The 22,462-nt window shown below is 39.3% G+C and overlaps 1 protein-coding gene across 10 annotated transcripts in view; it reads left to right on the top strand.

Annotated features, from left to right (window-relative positions):
- The window catches only part of arhgap12b (Rho GTPase activating protein 12b), a 196,597-nt gene that overhangs the window by 118,180 nt on the left and 55,955 nt on the right, over positions 1 to 22,462 (top strand). For 7 of the 10 annotated variants that reach the window (XM_072576100.1, XM_072576099.1, XM_072576097.1 and 4 more), the window contains 2 exons: positions 2,227 to 2,358; positions 17,480 to 17,560. In XM_072576100.1, the coding sequence (XP_072432201.1) occupies positions 2,227 to 2,358; positions 17,480 to 17,560 (213 nt within the window). The remainder of the gene's footprint in view (positions 1 to 2,226; positions 2,359 to 17,479; positions 17,561 to 22,462) is intronic. The other 3 variants (XM_072576098.1, XM_072576095.1, XM_072576093.1) reach the window with 2 other exon arrangements.

Raw genomic sequence — 22,462 nt, 5'->3', positions numbered from 1 at the left:
TTCATTTAGTGATGACAAAGGTTTCATCCACGTAGCAGACCCAAAGTTTGGGTTGGATGGTTGGCAGAGCTGTTTGTTCAAGTCTCTGCATTACTGCCTCTGCTAAGAACCCTGATATCGGAGATTCCATGTGTGTTCTGTTGGTTTGTCTGTAGGTTTTGTTGTTGAAGGTGAAGTGTGTGGTTAGGCATAGGTTCACTAGCTTTATGGTACTGTCCTTGTTGATGAAGTTAGTGGTGATTGGTGTATGTGTCTTTGGGTCTTCTAATAGTTTGGTCAGTGTTTCCTTGGCCAGGTTAATGTTGATTGATGTAAACAAGGCTGTTACATCAAAGGAGACCATTATTTCATCCTTTTCTACCTTCGTGTCTTTGGTCTTCAGGAATTCTTGGGTGGAGTGAATGGAGTGGAGTGAGTCTCCTACTAAGTGTTTTAGTCTTTGGTGTAGCTCCTTGGTCAATCTGTAAGTTGTTGCTCCAGGTCCTGAAACTATGGGTCTGAGGGGTGCTCCTGGTTTGTGAATTTTGGGTAATCCGTAGAAGCTTGGTGTGTTGGATCTGTTTGGTTTCATTTTTTGGAAGTCTGTCTTATTTATTTCTCCAGATTTCTGAATGTTTTTGAGTAGGGCTGTGATTTGGTTCTCTAGTTGTGTGGTTGGGTGTATCGCCACTTGTTGGTGTCTGTAAGTAGTGCGTTCACTTTTTCATTGTAGTCTTTTCGATTTAGAATGACTGTCAAGCGTCCTTTGTCTGCAGGTAGGATAACAATGTTTTTATCTTTTTTTTCGTCTTTTTAGTACTTTCCTTTCTTGTGTATTGAGTATGTTTCCTTTTTTCTGCTTAATGTTGGTGCGACTACCTGTCTGATGGTTTGCTGGGTTTATTCTGTGAGTTGGTCATCTTTTAGTATTGTTTCTAATGCTGTTAAGAAATCTTTCTTGTCTGCATCCTGGCAGTTGTAATTTAATCCTCTTACTAAGACAGTTTTTTCTGTCAGTTAAGGGTCGGTCAGATAAGTTTTTTTTAAATCCATGCATCTGTGTTGTCAATTTGTGTAAATTTGTCTAGTTTTTTTCTGCAGGTCTAGTTTTTTCATTTTCTGTGTTTGTCGCTGCCTAATATCTATGGCTCGTTGTACTGTGTTTGTCCATTCATGGTCTGTTATATGACTGAGTAAAGATTTTTGATGCAACATTTCCTAGTTGTATTTATGGAGTCTGTTGTGGGCATCATTAATGATTTCTCTAAGCATTCTGTGGCTGTTTAACTCTGCTATTCTTATGGCTAGTGGGATGTTAAGGGGAGTTTCGTATTGAAGACATTTTATGTAGTACCTGTTTCCTTAGGCATTCGTGCAGGAAGTACAGCTGTTCGCAGGTGGCACTCTGTCAGATGGCATTCATTTCCCATTTCCCATCTACTACCGCCTGAGAAAAGGAACAGGAAGTTACTTCACCGCAGTAAATGACATCACCAACCCAAAGAAACCCAAACCTATAAATAAAAAGCAGGAAATTTCAGTGTTGCTTCGCTTGAAGCCCACTGAGGATATTACCTAGTAGGGTAACGAAACATCTGGAAATGAACCTTCCAGCTCAATGAGCAGACCTTCATCCAAAACTGAAACAAATTGCAAAGTTATGGTCTGAACTTCCTGCTTGAGAGTGTTTTGAGTGGTCTGGCTTAGTCCATAACAGGGTAAAAGGTATGGGGAGAAAACAGGAACAGGTCACTGATTTGGATGATCAGCCCTAATCATATTGAATGGTGGAGCAGGCTCAAAGGGCCAAAATGGCCTACTCCCAGCTCCTATGTTCTATGTTTCTGTGATGGGCATTATTACACTTGTTTCTGATCCATCAAATGTCTGTGCACGCAGAAAGCACCAAAGAGAGATCAAATTGAAATCAGCAAGCTCGTGATCATAGGAAGTGGATACAACAGCTAAATATTAATGATTCCTGACTAGAACTGTAGCTGTATGAAAATGTCTGCTTTTCCACCAGATGTAGCTGTTCTTAACACTAAAAACATAAATGTGGCAAGAGAAAGCCATCTGACATCTTGTTGTACCTTCAGTGTAATTATTATTTCACAGGCCTTAAGGTCTATATTGAAGGACAGTTTTTGAGTTTTTTTTGCACCAGAAACACATTGATTGAAGTATTTGCTAGTTTTAGTAGATTTGGTGAATCATTTTTAAAATATGATTTCCTTTTCATAATAGTACAACATTGCAGCAAAGCGGCAAGAAGTTGTTAGTAAAAGCAGAAGCTTGGACAGGAAGCCAACTGAGTCTGTATTAATGACAAATTGGAGACATAGCACATATGGAGTTGGGCAATTGGACCTTGATAAGGTAGGAAATTATACCTCCCATTGTACTGATATTTCTTATGGTTAGTAAATAAAACCACTATTCCTAACATCATGTTCATTTTTAATGCCGACATGTTATGAAGTAATTACATAGCTGTTTGGAACTTTGTTGTGTGCCTATTTATTGCCAAGTTTGATGACCAGGATGGTACTGCGCCTTGACGTTTAAAGCACTGTAGATTGTTAAAGAACTATACAAGTAGGACTTTTTCATCTGTTACAGAAATATTCAAAATATAAAAGCAAAAAGCTGTGAATGTTTGTAATCTGAAATAATAACAGAAAATACTAGAAATACTCAACAGCTCAGGCAACAACCATGGAAGGCGAAACATAGTTAATAGGGTATATTTAACAATTTCCCAACACATTGACCAAGAAGTCTGTCTGGTGCCATGTTAACCAGTCAAAGGACAGCCTTAATTGATTTAGAGTGGAACTTCCACCCCCACCTGAGAAAGGTTAGAGAAGATTCCACTCTAGAAAGCTGCCAGTCAGTTCGTTAGGCAAGTAGCTCATTGTTTCAAGTCTATAGAACTATAAAACATAGAACGAAACGTCAACCATTCAGCCCATTGAGTCTATTCGGCCATTCAATAAGATCATGACTGATTTGATAATCCTGAACTCCACTTTTCTGCTTTCTCCCTACAACCTTTGATTCCCTTAATGATTTGAAAACCTATCTGCCTCCACCTTGAATATATTTAATAATCCAACCTCTTACAAATAGGAATTCCACAGACTGACTGCACTCTGAGAGAAGAAACATTCCCCTCACTTTGTTTTAAGTGGGCAAACCAATTACTCTGTGATTACGCCCTTTGGTCCTACACTCTCCCACCATGTGAAGCTGCCGTTTTGTTTCTACCTTATTAAGTGCCCGAAGAATCTGCTATGTTTCAAGACAGCTGGTGAATGCCACTATTAATACACTGTGTTTAATTGTGTTTCACCATTTTGACAGTTATCCAGCCTGATGGAATAAATACCAGGAGCTCAAAGGCTCTGTAAAACAAATAAATTAACTTAAAAGTAGATGTGAAGGTTGGGTAAATTTGGGTAAGATAAGATAAAGTTCAAATGAAATGATTTCAAATAAAAGCAAAAAACAAAACTGAAAAAGTGTCATTGGAAATGAAACATGAACTGTGTTTCTCTCTTCACAGATGCTGCCAGACATGCTGAGTTTTCCAGCACTTAATTTTTTTATTCAAGATGAACCCAGTAAAAATTAGGATTGTGATCCTTACTCCCAATCCCACCTATGATTGGACATAATGCTACGTACACTCAGGATCCCATAGATGCAATCATTGCAGAAATGGTGTTGCAGGAGGTGGTTGCAAAGCTAGTTGTCTCCTCCTACTAGAACTTAGAAATTTTAATGATTTGAAACATTGATTCTTGCTTCTCTACAAATACTGTCTTAACTGTTGAAAAGTGATTGCTACCAAAAAGGGAAACACAGTTGTTTTTCTATCCTTTTTTTATCTTTGTAAGTGTTTAAAGAATTTAAATTTATTTAGAATTTGGAGTAATCTTGGTTTTGGATAAATGGTTACATTCTGCAAAATTCAGTGTTGGGTGTAAATAATGAAAGTGGCAGATAAGATTTGGAGTTCACACAAATACTGAGCAATCTGTAAACTGATTAAGGTATTATTATATCTATGCACAAATGAATGTCAGCAACGAAGTGTAACTTGATCTTGAATATTTTGCAGCACCATAATTTTAATAAAAAGTATTATTGCATTTAAGATTTTAATTAATGGCACTGTACCATACATGAAGTGAAAAGATATAGGATGATGCAGCACAGTGTGAGGATGGTCAGCCCATCATCATCATGCAGGCTGTTTGAAGGAGCTATTCAATCAACCCCTTTCTCCTTTACTTCACCATAGCCCTGTAGATTTTTTTTTCCCCTTGAAGTGTTAATCTAATTCTGCTTTGAAAATTATTGAACCTATTTCCAACACATTATCAGGCAAAATATTCCCAATCACTTTTCATTACTGAAAAAAAGTTCTTATCTTTTCTTCTAGTTCTTTGGTTAATTATCTTTAAATTTGTCCTCTGATTACTGAACTCTGCCACTGAAAACAGTTCCTTCCTACTTGCATTATTGAAATCCTACATATTTAAGAAGACTAATTCCAGATTGTCTGGCGTATCATTCCTGTTTACAACTTAATAGACCTCTTTCCCTTTTCTAAATCTTTAACATCCTTCCTAGAGTGTGGTAGCCAAAATTTGACATGATGCTCTAACTGGAGCCTAACCTATACTTCATAAGGTTTAGTATAATTTTCTTTCTTCTATACTCTCTAATCTCTGCTTCTAAATCCAAAGATTCTGTGTCTTTTTTGTGGATCCTAGTGGCTTGTCCAAATGCCTTCAAAGATTAGTAAACACACACTCTTAGTTTTCTCCATTCCTGCTCACCCATCCCAATCTTTAAAATGTAACTTGCATTATTCAAACCAATGAGAAGAATACCTGAATATGAATCTATTCTTATCCACTGAACTCACAGAATATATAGGAAAAGCATTTTAACTACTGCAACCATAAACAATTTTCAGTATTTCTTGATATGGATGTTCAGTTCAAATACTGGTTTTCAGATGTTTTTTCTCTCAATATTCATTAATGATGGAGTAATTTGGGAAATTGAGCACAAGCATGCCACTCTTTGAAATAGCCGTATATTAAAAAGAAATCAAATGTTATTCCAGTAAAAAAAAGTACATTCTTTTACCCATTTATCATATTTTTGTTTCTAGATTATATTTTTATTTATAATGATACTCTAATTTTAAATGAGATATTCTGTATATTTGTAATAGTTCTAATATCTTAAATTTACTTTTTGCTTAACAGAATACTGCAGTTAACTCTGTACTAAATCCAGTTTAATTTTAAGATGCAAAATATTGTGCAAATGTAGAAAGATTGGTGAAAATTGTGTTATGCTGGAACAATAAAAATAAATTTGAAAATCTGTAACACTTCAAAACATATAATGCACTCAATTGTGACATAATGCATAATTAACCTCATTGTATGGTCTGCATACTCTTTTTTTTTAACTAAAAATACTAGTTAACCATCTGTTTCGTAATCCACATCACATAGTTTAGTAATTTGAGGGATATAAATGCATTTTGAGATAGTAATGTTCCATTATAACAACAAATGCAAGATAAATTCTGAATTAGAAAGTATGCTTACTTGAGGTTAGCACCAAGTTATTGTCCATAAAAATAGAAGCAAGTGAACACAAGACTAAGAAAAAGAGAATTCCGACATCTTCCACAACTTTGTTGGAAGCAGACTGGGGCAATAATTTTTTTATGGTGAGGACATCCTTGAAAATTTTCCATATTGCTTCTAGTAATGGCCTGGCTAGTGGTGCAGCATGTTATAAAGCCAAGTCTTTACTGCTACTACCAGATTGTTGTTAGAGACAATAGATGATGCTCTATCTAGTGGCTTCAGTCATTTTAAAAAATATCATTTGGAGTACAGTAAAACATGGTATCTTTGATATTGGGGACCTCAGGAGGATACAAAAATGGAACTTAGCACTTCGAGTTAAAGTTGCTTGCAAATCCTCAAGCCTTGTCTTTTGTATTGATGTGCTGGCTCCCCCACCATTAAGGACAGGGACATTTGTAGAATGTCCTCATCTTGTGTCGTTTTGTTATCCATCACCATTGATAATTGCATACAGCCTGTGGAGGTTTGATCTTGTCTGTTGGTTGTGGGATCATGTAACTGTGTTTAGCATCTTCATATTGATGCCTTTTTTTAGATGTCAGATGCTGGTTCCAGCAAGTTCCAATACAAGCACAATAGCAAAGATGCCTTGCTGCAATTGTATGGAACCTAGTTGAGACTTCACCTGGAGTACTGTGCATTTTTAGTCTTCCTATCTAAGGAAGGTATGCTTGACAGTGAGGGAGTGCAACAGACCTTCACAATAATACTTCCTGAATGGCAGGATTGTCTTATGTGGAAAGATTGAGAAAACACCCATTCTAAAGAAGGGTCACTTGACCTGAAAAGTTAACTTTTCATACTGTCCACAGATGCTGCAAGACTTGCTGAGTTTCTCCAGCAATTTCTGTTTTTCTTTGAGGAAACTGGACCTGTATTCCTTTGGGTTTTGAAGAATAAATGCTGCTGTTATTGAAAATTACAAAATGTTTAGAGGATGACAGCATAGATACAGCCTGATATTTCCCTTGCTGATGAATCTAGAACTAAAGGACATGACTTCAGAATAAGGGTTATGTCATTTAACACTGAGATGAGCAGCAATTCTTTCTACCCATAGTGTAAGATCTTTTTAATATGCTCATTGAAATCCAGGTTGAACTTTTTTCCTTTACTGAAGGCTAATGACATTGAGTGATATGCAGATGACATAGGAAAGTGGCATTAAGGTAGATGATCAGCTATAATCTAATTCAATGGTGGAGCGAAATCAATGGGTTGATTGATGGGTTGACTCCTGGTCCCGTGTTCCTAATTTTAAGACCCCTAAGATACATGTTGTTCTAGTACAAAGTAGCAAGGCAGCAAACTGTAATGATCACTGCTGCCCAGTTTGGGTTCCTGCAGGACCACTCAGCTCCTGACCTCATTACAGCCTCGATTCAAACATGGAGAGTAGAACCGAATTGCAGAGGTGAGGCAAGAGTGATTACCTGCTTGACATCAAGATCCCATTTGACAGAATGTGAACTCCTATGACACCAGGCTATAATCCAACAGGTTTATTTGAAATCCCAAGCTTTCAGAGTGCAGCCCCTTCATTAGGTGCGGTGAGAGAGCAGGGCACAGAGCTTATAGGCAGAGAGATCTAAAAAAGTGAGTGGAGTGTCAGATAATACATCTCTGCTGGTGAGCAAGTGTTAGACCATGTGTAAAGTGTTTATAAAGTCAGTGTCAGTGCTGTGCTGTCATGGCAGTCAGGCAGAGCGATAGGAATATAGAAAAGGTGACATCTCAGGTCAGATACTGAACTGTAGGTGTGAGGTTTGATCAGAATCTGTCTGAGTTGTAACCTAGAATCAGACTGGTTTTATACTGAAACCTAGAATTAATAAGATGCCATATTGACTGACTGTGACTACAAACTTTTTTTTAACAAAATAGAATGTATCTGCAAATAAACATCTTGGATGAAATGATTCACCTCATAGATGTATATAAATGTGTGTGAGGTAGTCACAGTTCATCAATGTGGCATCTTATAAATTCTAGCTTGAGGCACTGTTACAGAGATGAATGACCTCCAACAACCACAATCTGTGTCTGCTATAATTCCAACCAGCAGAGATGCTTCTCATCATCCCGGTGATTTCTATGGACTCCAGGTTTGCTATGGGACCTTGATGCTACACTCTTGCCCAACTATCTTCAGCTGCTTCATCAATAACTTCCTCTCTGTCATCAAGTCAGAAGTGGAAATGTTTGCTGATGATTTCACAATGTTCCATGCCATTCATGACGACTCAGATACTGAAACAGTCCCCATTCAAATGCAATAATACTTTGATAATATCCAGGCTTAGCCTGTCAAGTGGCAGATAACATTCATGCCACACAAATGCTAGCAATGACTATTTCTAGTAAGGGAATATCTACCCATGTCCCTTTGACATTCAATGGCAATACCATCACTGAATTCCCCACTATCACCATCTTGAGGTGTTCCTATTGAACAGAAATTCAACTGGATTCATCACACAAATACAGTGGCTGTAGGACTATGTAAATACAGTGACAACAAGACTCTAGGAATACTCCATTGGGTAACTCACCTCCTGACTCCCCAAAGCCTGTCCAACATCTACAAAGTACAAGTCAGGAATGTAATGGAATACAACCCACTTGCCTGGATAGGTGAAGCTCCAACAGCAGTCAAGAAGCTTGGCATCATCTTCAGCAAAGCAGCCCACTTGATTGGCACCATATCTACAAAAATCCATTCCTTCTAATCAACCTTCAATAGCAGTGTTGTGTACTATCTAGAAAAGACATGGCATAAATTTGCCAAAGATCATTAGACAGTGCCCTCCAAACCCAAAAATACTTCCACCTAGAAGGACATAGGCAGCCAATACATGGGAACACAACCATAGGCAAGTTCTCATTTCAGCCATTCAGCATCCAGACTTGAAAATATATTACCATTCTTTCAGAGTCAAACTCCTGGAATTCCCTCCCTTATAGCATTGTGGGCCTGCATACGCAGGTGGACTGCAGTGGTCTAAGAAGGCAACTAAGGATGCTGGCCCAACCAGCAATACTCACATCCCATGAGAGAATAACAAAATACTAAAAGATGTGCATGTGCTCCGAAGTCAAGTGGTGAACTGTGTTCCAAGTTGGAGATGTGCCATGATGTGCCGTGATGAAGCTAGCGCATTTGTGATGCCGCCTTCTGTGGTCAAAGATGAAGGTGGTCAGTGCCCTCCGATTTCGGGGAAGGCTGGCCAAGATGGATACCCAAGGGAGCAAGCAACTAGTTAGAGTTTGCCTTTGGTGTTGGGAATTGTTGCCATCTGGTTTCTCTTTGCTCTGTGGGAGAACAGTAAATTGCATATAATTAAGGTGAGAAAAGATAATAATGTTCGATGTTAATGAATGTAAATTGATTCCTTGCTACTCACTAATGAGATTCTGTTAAAACCTTGCTGTTAAAATTGGACTTTGCTTGATGTTGTGAATCACCTTTTCCGATCTTTTCCCAAGTCCAGAACTAGAGGGCATAGGTTTAGGGTGAGAGGGGAAAGATATAAAAGAGACCTAAGGGACAACTTTTTCACACAGAGGGTGGTACGTGTATGGAATGAGCTGCCAGAGGATGTGGCGGAGGCTGGTACAATTGCAACATTTAAAAGGCATTTGGATGGGTATATGAATAAGAAGGGTTTGGAGGGATATGGGGCGGGTGCTGGCAGGTGGGTCTAGATTGAGTAGGGATATCTGGTCAGCATGGACAGGTTGGACTAAAGAGTCTGTTTCCATGCTGTACATCTCTATGACTTGCCATGCAGGAGCTGATAAGGTTCCACTAGTATAAGCAAAAAATACAGTATAAAATATTATCATGAACTGGCAGCATGGGTCTCGGGAGAGAAACTCATACTTTGACAGAAATCTATAACTCCAATGTATTGGATGAAATATATTCTCAAAAGGTATTTGATAATGTATCAATCACAGAACAAACTAATGAACAATTAAGTGACTTAAAAACCAGAAAATAAAGTTCAAGGGCAGAGGTTCTCAATTCTGAGTCAGGAGTAGGAAGTGGAATTCCATGAGGATTAGCGCTGGGACTCCTTGTTAACAATTAATATTAAAAATACTTAATTTGTTCTTAGATGTGGCCATCGTTGGCTAGCATTTATTGCTCACTTCTATTTGTCCTTGAGAAGGTAGTGTTGAGCTACCTTCTTTGCTGTTGCAATTCACATGCTGTAAGGAATGGAGTTCTCAGAATTTGACTCAGCAATATTGGAAGGAATGGTGATCTGGTTTGGGGGTGAATTGTTAGGTGATGAGGTTCCCATGCATCTGCTGCTTCCTTCTTTCTAGATGGTAGTGTTTTGGGTTTGGAAAGTGCTGCTAAAGAAGTTGGGGTGAAATTTTACATTTGTTCATTTGGGTGTGGGCATTGCTGGCTGAGCTAACATATTTGTAGTCCGTCTATAATTCACCTCCAGAAGATGATGGTTAGCTGCCTTGAAGTGCTACAGTCCTTTCAGTGTAGGAATACTTGCAGTGGAGGGAGTTAGAACATAGAATAGTCAAACACAGAAATGGCCCTTGTCATTCAAAACTAATTCCATTTGCCTGCACATGGTCCTTATCCCTCTGTTTCCAGCCTGTTCATGTGTCTGTCTGAATACCTTTTAAACATGCTATTATATCTCCCCTGGCAATGTGTTCTAGGACCAACCACACTTGTGTTTTAAAAAAAAGACTTGCATCGCACATCTCCTTTAAACTTGCCTCATCTCACCGTAAAGTTTTGCCCCCTAATGTTTGACAATTCTACTTTGGGGGCAGAGGTAAAGACTATGACTATCCATGCCCCTCAATTTTATATACTTCTGTCAGGTCGCCCCTTAACCTCTGATGCTCTAGCAAAAACAATCCAAGTTTGTCCAACCTCTCCTGATAGTTCATGCAACCAAACCCCTGGTAAACTTTCTTTTGCATCTTCACCAAATCCTCCACACTTGCCAACTTGTATACTGAGTGCCCTGACCAGTGAAGGCAAGCATACCATATATCTTCTTTACTATCTTATCCACTTTTGTTGCCACTTTCAGGGAGCTATGGACTTGCATCCAAATATCCCTCTGCATATCGATTCTCCTAAGGGTCCTGCCATTGACTGTATACTTGCCTCTTGCATTTGACCTCCCAAAATGCATCACCTCACTCTTGTCCAAATTAAATAGCACCTGTCATTTCTTGATTTATCCTTTGACAGCTTCCTCACTTTCCTCAACTCCATCAATCATCCTCAGACTTATTAATCAGATCACCTACATTTTCATCCAAAACACTTATATATTACAAACAACAGAGTCCAGCACTAATTCTTATGGAACATCACTGGTCATAGACCTTCAGTCAGAAAAACACCCCTCACAACTAGTGTCTGATTCTATGACCAAGCCAATTTTGGATCCACCTTACCAACTCACCATGGATATCATGTGACTTAATCTTCTGGACCAGCCTACCTTGTCAAACCCTTTATTAAGGTCCATGTAAACAACATCCAGTGCTGTACCCTCAATCATCTTCATCACTTGCTCAAAAAAACTCAATCAAATTTGTGACAAGAACACCCCCTCACTAAGCCATCCTGCTTATCCCTATTAAGTCCATTAGAGTCATACAGCATATGAATAGGCTGTTCTGCCCATGCCAACCAACAGTAATCCCATTTATTCTCAGTCAATAAACCTCTAGGCCCTGGCATTTTAAGTAGTCATTCAGATACTTCTTAAATGTCACCTGAGCACCTGCCTCTGTCACTCTCAGAGGGTGTTATGTATATCGACTACCCTCTGGGTGGGAAAAACATACTCATTCCTTCTAAATTACTTGCTCCTCACCCTAAATATATACTCTATAGTCTTACGCATATCTGCTGTGGGGAAGAGATTCTCGTGATACGCTGTGTCTATGTGTCCCATTTTCTTTCAAATATGAGTAAATCCTGTTCCTAAGCATCTTCTCCAATAATTTCCTTACCATTTGTCTGCCAACCTCCAATCTTCTGGCACCTTACCTGTGACTATCGATGATACAAATATCTCAGCAAGAGGCCCAGCAATCCCTTCTCTAGCTTCCCACAGAGTTCTCGGGTACACCTGATCAGGTCCTGGGGATTTATTCACCTTTAACCGTTTCAAGATATCCAACACTTCCTCGTCTGTAATCTGGACATTTTGCAAGATGTCACCATCTATTTCCCTACAGTCTGTATCCTCCATATCCTTTTCCACAGTAAATACTGATGCAAAATATTCATTTAGTATCTCCCCCATTTTCTGTGGCTGCACACAAAGACCACCTTGCAGATCTTTGAGGGGCCCTATTCTCTCCCTATTGCCCTTAATATATTTGTTAAAACCCCTTTAGATTCTCCTTAATTCTATTTGCCAAAGCTATCTCATGTCCCCTTTTTGCCCTCCTGATTTCCCTCTTAAGTATACTCCTACTTCCTTTATACTCTTCTAAGGATTCACTCGATCTATCCTGTCTATACCTGACATATGCTTCCTTCTTTTTCTTAACCAAACCCTCAATTTCTTTAGTCATCCAGCATTCCCTATACCTACCAGCCTTCCCTTTCACCCTGACAGGAATATACTTTCTCTGGATTCTTGTTATCTCATTTCTGAAGGCTTCCCATTTTCCAGTCGTCCCTTTACCTGCGAACATCTGCCTCCAATCAGCTTTTGAAAGTTCTTGCCTAATACTGTCAAAATTGGCCTTTCTCCAATTTAGAACTTCAACTTTTAGTTCTGGTCTACCCTTTTTCATCACTATTTTAAAACAAATAGAATTATGGTTGCTGGCCCCAAAGTGCTCCCCCACTGACACCTCAGTCACCTGCTCTGCCTTATTTCCCAAGAGTATGTCAAGTTTTGCACCTTCTCTCGTAGGTACTGAATCAGAAAATTGTCTTGTACACATTTAAGAAATTCCTCCCCATCTAAACCTTTAACACTATGGCAGTCCCAGTCGATGTTTGGAAAGTTAAAATCCCCTACCATAACTACCCTATTATTCTTACAGATAGCTGAGATCTCCTTACAAGTTTGTTTCTCAATTTCCCTCTGACTGTTAGGGGGTCTATAATATAATCCCAATAAGGTGATCATCCCTTTCTTATTTCTTAGTTCCACCTAAATAACTTCCCTGGATGTATTTCCAGGAATATCCTCCCTCAGCATAGCTGTAATGCCATCCCTTATCAAAAATGCCACTCCCCCTCCTCTCTCGCCTCCCTTTCCATCCTTCTTGTAGCATTTGTATCCTCGAACATTAAGCTGCCTGTCCTGCCCATCCCTGAGCCATGTTTCCGTAATTGCTATGATATCCCAGTCCCATGTTCCTAACCATGCCCTGAGTCCATCTGCCTTCTCTGTTAGGCCCCTTGCATTGAAATAAATGCAGTTTAATTTATTAGTCCTACCTTGTCCCTGCCTGCCCTGACTGTTTTGACTCACTTCTGTTCTCAGCTGTACCCGTCTTCGATTGATCTCTTTCCTCACTATCACCCTGGATCCCACCCACCCCCCCCACCTTACTAGTTTAAAGGGTGAGAGGGGAAAGATGTAAAAGAGACCTAAGGGGCAACATTTTCATGTGTATGGAATGAGCTGCCAGAGGATGTGGTGGAGGCTGGTACAATTGCAACATTTAAGAGGCATTTGGATGGGTATATGAATAGGAAGGGCTTGGAGGGATATGGGCCGGGTGCTGGCAAGTGGGACTAGTTTGGGTTGGGGTATCTGGCCGGCATGGATGGGTTGGACCAAAGGGTCTGTTTCCATACTGTACTTCTCTATGGCTCTATTCAGTTAATCGATTAAATGCCTTTCCTCTGGGGCTCAGAGTTTTTAAAGTCTGCTCCCCGTTCAGGAGGTAAGGCAGCATCACAGTATGCAAGGCCCCACCCCCAACACCGCCACCCCGCCTCCAACCCCGCCCCTGATGCTGTCCAACAAAGCCCCCTACCCTCAACTTCGTGCAACACCTATGCCTGCACCTAAAACTGCCGCAGCAACACTCCCCACCCCCGCCCCCAACACCACCCCCCCCCCCGCTCCAATCCTGTGCATCACCTCCCCAACACCATGCAACACCCCCCCGCCCCCAACCCCGGGCAACACCTCCACCCACCCCAACACCTCCCCCACCTACAAACCCCAACCCTGTGCAACACCTCTTTTTCCCCCCCCCCACCAACCCCAAAACCGTGCAACACTGCCCATCCTCTCTCTGGGGCCGCTGGACTGGACACCAACAACAACACTGCTGCAGTTGTCTTTGTGAGGTAAGTCTTCAAATAACACACATACACTTACTGCAACTTTTTGACAGGTTCCACGTCTGCCCTGTACAGGAATGTTGGAGAGATTATCTGGGGAAGTGGGGATGGGTTTAGGGTACACCCCTCTGTAGATCTCCAGGGGTGAGAGAGGCGGGCAGTCAGTTATTTGGAGACGGTGCCTGCTTAAACAAAAGACGCAATCACTGTTGGAAGTATGTCTTTGTAATATTTCCATCGGGGCCTCGAGACGACCTTCGGCTAATCTGATTTTCAGATAATTGGTATTTGGATAATCGATGTTCCTCTATAAATTGTGAATAATTGCGGTCCCAACATGGAACCCTGAGGCACGCTATTAGTCACTGCCACCCAGCAAAGCACTCATTTATCCCCACTCTTTGCTTCCTGTTAATTAATCCTCTATCCATACTAATACATTGTCTGAAACACCATGGATCTTTATCTTATGCAGCAGCCTTTACTGTGGCACCTTGTTGAATGCCTTTTTGAAATCTAGGTATACCACATCTACAGGGATCCCGTTGTCCACCATGCTCGTAATGTCTTTATGGAATTCCAGTAGATTAGTTAAGCATGACTTGCATTTCATGAACCCATGTTGTGTCTGTCCAACAGGACAACGTCTATCGAGATATCTTGCTATTTCTTCCAGGAGAATAGATTCAAGCATTTTTCCTACTCCAGAAGTTAAGCTAACAGGCCTATAATTCCCCATCTTTTGTCTATCTCCTTTTTTAAATAGTGGTGACACATTTTGCTGTTTTCCAATCTGCTGGAACTGCCCCAGAGTCCAGCGATTTTTGTAAAATTACCATAAGTGCATTTGCTATTTCTCCTGCTGTCTCTTTTAGTCCCCTAGAATGTATTCCATCAGGGCCAGGAGACTTGACTACCTTTAGCTCCATTAGCTTGCCCGACACTACCTCATTCGTCATGATTGTTTCCGGGTCCTACGTTCCTTTGTCTCCTTGTCATCAATCACTGGCATGTTATTTGTGTCCTCCACTGTGAAGGCCGACTCAAAATATCTGTTCAGTGTCTTGCCATCTCCTCATATCCGATTACTAAATCCCCCTTCTCATCCTGTAAAGGACCAATGTTTACCTTAGCCAGTCTCTGTTTTATATATTTATACAAACTTTTGCTATCTGTCTTTATATTCTGAGCTAGTTTAATCTCATAATCTTACTTTTCCTTTACAGCTTTTTTTTTGTAGCTTTCTGTCAACCTTTAAAGTTTTCCCAATCTTCTAGTTTTACTTCTGGTCTTTGTCACCTTGTATGCCTTCCCAATTAATTTGATAGCCTCCTTATTTCCTGAGACACCCATGGCAGATTACCCCTTTTCACTGGTTATACTTTTGCCGAGCACTTTGAAAAATTATTTTGGAAGTCCTCCACTGTAAAGTTTTTGCTTCCATTCTACTTTTGCCAATGCCTCCCTCATCCTACTGTAATTTCCTTTGTTTAAGCACAGGACCCTGGTATTGGATTTTATCTTTGCACTTTCCATCTGTATTCTAAATCCAACCATACTGTGATTGCTTCTTCCAAGAGGATCACTGACTATGAGGATATTAATTATTCCTGTCTCATTACACAGGACCAGATCTAGGATAGCTTGCTCCCTCGTGGGAGAAAACTTCAAGAAAACTATTGCAGATACATTCAATTAACTCATCCTCAAGGCTACCCTGACTGACCTGGTTCAACTACCGCCCTGTAGATTAAAATCCTGAATGAAGAATGCCATACTATTTTTACAGGCTTGAGTTTGAATTCCAGTCAATGGTGACCGCATGATGTTGATGGTGGAGATTCAGCAATAATAATACAGTTGAATGCCAAAGGATGATGATGATTGGATTCTCTTGTCGAACATAGTTATTGCAATCAATTGTGTAGTGCAAATGTTGCTTGCCATTTATCAGACCACAAATATAAGGAGGACCTTTTGCAGGATAGTAGGACGTGGTTTTTTTGTGTTTTTCTATGCTGCTTAGCTCGGTACTGGTTTGTCCATCCAATTTTTTTTATAAACTTCATAATGGTTTGGTAGGCTATATTAGTAGGTATTTGGTAGTCAGTTACATTGCTGTAGGTCTGAAGACACATGTAGACCAAAACAGGTGGAGAGGGTAGATTTCTTGCCCAAAAGGACATTCATGAACCAGATAGGTTTTTGTAACAACTACCAATTGTTCACTCTCACTATAACTGAGACAACTTCTTGATTCAAGATTTATTAAATGAATCTATGTCCCCAAAACATAAGCCTGGGACTTTACTAGTCCAATGGCATTATCATCATCCCACTGCCTTCCCTGTATTCATATTGTTAGTTTAGACTTTGAAATCAAAAACATATTGTCTAAGTTTTAAGCAACTTCAAGTTGGGAGGGGTAGTTGATGCCAATGAGATTCCAACAACTTGCAAGAAGTCATTTATAAACTTAATAAATGGGCTTATAATTATCAAATAATAGGGTGTGAAGTATTAAAATTTTGGTACAGAAAAATAAGAAGCTAAGTAAGATATGAGCTAACATATGTTGGAAAACAAATGCATAAATACTGCAAATTGCACTACAGACCAATAAGGCCATAATAGGTGCTGCACTTGAGGGGCTGGATTGTCTACTCCCTCTCCTAATTCTTATCTAGCAATAGGAAACTAATCACCAGAGTTCACTTTTAGAGAAATAGAATTGTGAAGGAAAAACGCTGTGCTAAATTTCTGGAAAAGGTAGAAAAATAATTTACAAATAACTCCAGAACTCTGAAGTTAAACCTATTCGCAGTGGACAAAAAGCCTGAATCAACAAGGTAAAAACAATGACTGCAAATGCTGAAAACCAAATACTGGATTAGTGGTGCTGGAAGAGCACAGCAGTTCAGGCAGCATCCAACGAGCAGCGAAATCGACGTTTCAGGCAAAAGCCCTTCATCAGGACTCCTGATGAAGGGCTTTTGCCCGAAACGTCGATTTCGCTGCTCGTTGGATGCTGCCTGAACTGCTGTGCTCTTCCAGCACCACTAATCCAGTAAAAAGCCTGAATCCCCTAGTCATGAAAAGAGAAAATGGAGTAACGGTACAGCAATTGGGGAGAGAAACGTTCTACAGTGTTAAGGAAAGTAAATCTGTTTGCCAAGAGTACTGTAACATAATTCCTTAATTTACTGTTTTTGGAATGTTTTCCCCATGGATAGGTTTTATTATGGAGGATAAGTATGTTATAACATTTTGATGGATTATTTTTTAGAAAATGATAGATTAAATATTTTAAAATACAAATAAATGTTGGGGAAAAAAAACAAAAATTGATTAATCCAAGCTGGGGAAAAGTAAAACAAATACTGTTACTCATTTGTTTATTTGAAAAAGATGCAAGTCTTTTAATCTATAAATCAGCATGATTCAGTAAATTGAGGGTTGAGTAACCAATGAGAAAAATATTGATTTCTTTCAGTTCACTGCAAAAAAGCACAAGCGTAATTCCTCTGAACATCTCTGTGCTTCATCATCATTGCTTCCACAGCATCCTGATCAAGTTAGTATTTTATTTTAATCTAAATTGTCCTGAATCACCCTTTAGGATAAATATCTCTTAAATTTGTGTTACTTGTAATTTTTAATTGTAGTTAGTCTTAATGAATTTAATTTCTTTTACTAGTAGCACTTAATTTGAAATCAAGTTCCTTCTCCTGTGAGGGTTCATCTGTTTGATTTGGCATTTATATTGTGATTGGCTAATTCTCATAATCATTTTGTGTGATTAAATTATGGAGTCATGACTTGCAATTCATTACAGTAATGTATTGTAATGAGTATTTCAGTTTCGTTTCTCTTCTGATAATTTATTGCCCTAGTAAGTAACAATTAAGTTGGTACTTTTTCTATAGTGGTACAAATGTGTCTTTGATTATAGCAATTATGTAAACTTTGAGCTGAGCATACAAGCATTGGTATACTTGAGTTTGTTTAGCTACTGGGGAGATGATGCATTTAAAAGCTTTGATATAAGCAAATGGAATCATGTATTTCCTTCCAATTTCTTGTGTTGTTTAGATGTAGGGAGATTTAAGCAGGTTTTAAGTTATCATTTGATTATGTAACTTTATGTAGAAATTAGTCCTTGTCCAAGTTGTGTATTACACATAATATTGAAATTAATATTGAAATATTAATTAATATCTTAAACAGTTTTTTTTTAGTCTTAGTTGAAATTGTTTATTTATCTTTGATTTATTTACTAAATAATAAGCTTTCGTTTTCTTTGTCCACAATTGTATAGTTAACTAATATACAAATTCCATTGAATTGAAGAAACTTCCCATTTCTCTGTACTGTTTTGCAATTATATGGTAAAATAGCTTTCAATAATTTGTTTAGAAAATAATTATTTTGATTACTCATGGAATATATTCTAAAAAATATAATTACATTCTCTTTTTAAGCTATTAAAAATTACTAGCTTGATGTCTGGAATAGCAGATTTTCTTATGAGGATAGTTTGGACAGGCTGGGCTTCTTTCAACTGAGGTTTAGAAGGGTGAGGGGTGATGTAGTTAAAGTGTATAACATCCTGAATGGTCTAGATAATGTGGACATGGAAAAGATATTTCCTATTGTGGTTCAGTGCTGAACAAGGGAGGGGCACTGTTTTAAAATTAGGTGTCATCCTTTCTATCAGGGGGTTGTTTTGGAACTCTTTGCTTCTGGAGGTGAAGGATATGAATATTTTTATGACAGTGGTGAGTAGATTTTTATCAAGCATGGGAATTGAGGATTATTGAGGTAGCTAAGAACATTGAATTCGAAATGCAAGAAGATCAGCTGTAATCTTATTTGTTCAGAGAAAATCCAGGTGGCTAATTGGCTTACAGCTGCTGCAATTTTGTATAGTCATATGGACTCTTTGGAATCTTTTATTGGCTGCTGTTTCTCTTGAAGAAAGCAAGCAAGTAATCCTTATGTCTTTAGCAATGCAGTGGTCATCTCATTGCTAGGCAAACAAGAATTGTTCTATAACATTAAAGGCAAATAGCTGTTCTTTTCTCTTTTGCTGTTGCTTCCTCATACTTACAGTCCACATCAAGTCAATGCATCCTATAACTTTTTAAACAGTTTTTCTTGCGATGAGAACTATGCAACCTGCCCCAACCACTAGTTATGCCTTTTCATGCCACTGCACCAATATCATGCTGTTTTCTTTGGGTTTTTCGACCTCTTTATCAATGTACTTCTTTAAACACCATTTCTATCTAATGACCTAACAGCCTATTCTATCTCATTACTATTAAAGGATGAAAGGACTTTGAGAACTATTGCCTGTGCCTGTTTTTTAACTGCTTGATTCTTCATTCTGATTGGAGGATATCTTGATACTACACGGAATGCACTAAGCATATCACCTTGCCTGATGAGACTGCAGTGAGTTGGGCCCCTACTGCTCCACCACCACCACCACCACCTACGCTTTCACAAACCTGTTCTCATCATACTTATCAATGCCAATTTTACGGAATCTGTTGGAAAGCATCAGCCCTATTTGTGTTAACAAAAGCAAATGGTAATGGGAAAAATAATCCACTCCCTTGTAGCCAGGTGATCATGTTACTTTCACTCAAACCTTTAGCCTGTCTGGGAATGTTTTGCTCGTCATTTTAAGTTTTGAGGACTTCGACTAACAAAAAGCAGAGGTGGTTGTAATGTCCAGCCTTCCTTTTAATTTTACGTCCTCGCGATCAACAATGACTTCTAAAACTGGAAGTCGATGTTGTGATTCACATCAGTGTGCTGATTACCACATGTAGATTAGAGAACACTGGTAATGTCACTGAACTAGCAGGTCAGAACCTTAGGCCAATATTCTTGGGTCATTGGTCTGAATCTGACCATGATTGGTCAAATTTGAACTGGTAAAATCTGGAATGAAAAGCTGATCTAATAATGACTGAGTAACTGCTGTTTATCTTTGAAGTATTATTTGTCCTTTGTACTTTCTGCCCTTTTCATTCTGTAATAGTGATTGTACGTTTGATAGATCCCGTCGAATAGGACTTGGGAAGTGGTTGCATAGTCCATCTTATAGAGAATGAATGTTTAAGATGCTCGAAGCGGTGACAATCAAGCAAGATTGTTTTGCCCTTGTTGGTGTTGAGCTTTTTACTTTTGGATGTGCTCTCATCTGGGCTAGTAAAAAAAAAAATTATTAGATCTCACTTCTCTCTCATTCATGGTAGATGGTGGAAAGGCATTGGAGAGTCAGATGGTGAGTCAACTCACTTTGACCTCCTGTTAGTCTTTTATTGGAGATAGCCTGACCTGGTTTTTGCATCGCATCAGTTTCCTTGCATTTTACTGGCCCTTGCATGGGGTTTGTCTTGGATTTGTGGAATGAGGGCAGAGTCTGCTTTCATACCTGAAATGTTGAAATTGAGACTGAACATCACCCAGTCATACTCGTCTGACATTACTGAGGGGTGACAGTTGATGAAAAAGCTGAAAATGATTAAGGCTAGAACAATCCTGACCTGCTAGGAGCCTGGGTAGCTCAGTTGGTAGAGTACCAGCCTCTGAATCTGAGGATTCAGAGTTCAAATCCCTTTTCTGCATGCTGTCTTGGGCTTTTATGATGCAGTGGTAGTGTGTATACCTCTGATCCATGAGACCAGAGTTCAAGCCCCACTTGTTCAGAGATTTGTAATAACGTCTCTGAACAGGTTTATTAAAAGAAAATTGTCCTAATCTACTTTAGAGGTTTGAAATAATGTCTTTGAACAGGTTGATTAGAAAATATTTGGGCTGAGGATCTGCTGCACTTGATGTCCATGAGTTGACATAATTGGTCTTCAATAACCATAATCATCAGCCTTTGTGTTAGGTATGACTCCATTGTGTGGAGAGATTTTCCTGGTTCCCATTTTCTTCAATTTTGCTAAGTTATTTGATCCCATCCTCAGTCAAGTACTACCTTAATATCCACTGCAGTTGTTCTCATTTTGACCTGGAATTCTTCTTCACTTCTGGATCATTTGCCACTCCACTCTGGGTCTTCCAGTCTGACAGTCATCAGACCCCGCTCTGGGTTTTCAGATTTAGCTTAATTTTTTAAAATGTATTTAGTATAAACACATAGATACAGTATGAGTTTTGATGGGCATGAATTTCAGCCACTCGAGTCCATGTAATAATCGACCCCATAAATTTAACATTTAAAAAGTAGTCAAAATAATTTGACTATTATTTGAGTATATATGGGAAACCTCAAGTAGGTCGCCTCTCGGCTTCTGACACTCCGGGGAAAATAGCCCCAGTCTATTCAGCCTCTTCCTATAGCTCCAACCCTAGAAACATCCTTGTAAATCTTTTCTGAATTCTTTCAAGTTTCACAACATCCTTCCTAAAGCAGGGAGACTAGAATTGTACACAATATTCCAATAATGGCTTAACCAATGTCCTGTACAGCCACAACATGACCTCCTAACCCCTATACTCAATGCACTGACCAATAAAGACAGGCCTACTAAACTCAGCCTTCACTATCCTATCTACCTGCGACTCCACTTTCAAGGAATTATGAACCTGCACTCCAAGGTGTCTCTGTTCAGCAACACTCCCCAGGACCCGCCTATTAAGTGTATAAGTCCTGCCCTGCATTTCCAAAATGCAGCATCTCACATTTATTTAAATTAAACTCCATCTGCCACCCCTCAGCCCATTGGCCCATCTGATCAAGATCCTATTGTATTCTGAGATAACCTTTCTCGCTGTCCACTACACCTCCAATTTTGGTGTCATCTGCAAATTTATTAACCATATCTCCCATGTTCACATCCAAATCATTTATATAATTGACGAAAAGCAGTGGACGCAGCACCGATCCTTGTGGCACACCATTGGTCATAGGCCTCCAGTCTGAAAAGCGACCTGCCACCATCACCCTCCTGTCATTACCTGCGAGCCAATTCTGTATCCACTCAGTCAGTTCTTCCTCTATTCTGTTGTGATCTAATCTTGATAATCAGTCTACCATAAGGAACGTCCATAGAGATCATGTCCACCACTCTGCCCTCATCAATCCTCCTCATTATTTCTACAAAAAACTCAATCCAGTTAATGAGACACTATTTCCCATGCACAAAGCCATGGGTTGACCATCCTTAAGCAGTCTTTGCTTTTCCAAACCAATGTAAATCCTGTCCCTCAGGATTCCCTACCACATCTTGCCCACCACTCATGACAGGCTCACTGATCTTTGGTTCCCTGGTTTTTCCATAACCACCTTTATTAAATAGGTGGCATCACGTTAGCCAACTTTCAGTCTTCCAGCACCTCTCAAATTAAGAAGGGGAATGATGTACAAAAGCATAGAGGTAACGTTAAACTTGTACAAAACACTTGTTTGACCTCTGCTGGAGTATTATTTACAGTTCTGGGTGCCACATCA

Source organism: Chiloscyllium punctatum, chromosome 8 (genome assembly GCF_047496795.1).
Source record: "Chiloscyllium punctatum isolate Juve2018m chromosome 8, sChiPun1.3, whole genome shotgun sequence".
In the NCBI taxonomy this organism is placed as follows: domain Eukaryota; kingdom Metazoa; phylum Chordata; class Chondrichthyes; order Orectolobiformes; family Hemiscylliidae; genus Chiloscyllium; species Chiloscyllium punctatum.
Note: the sequence above shows the minus strand (reverse complement) of the source record. Positions and strands in the feature narration are given on the sequence as shown.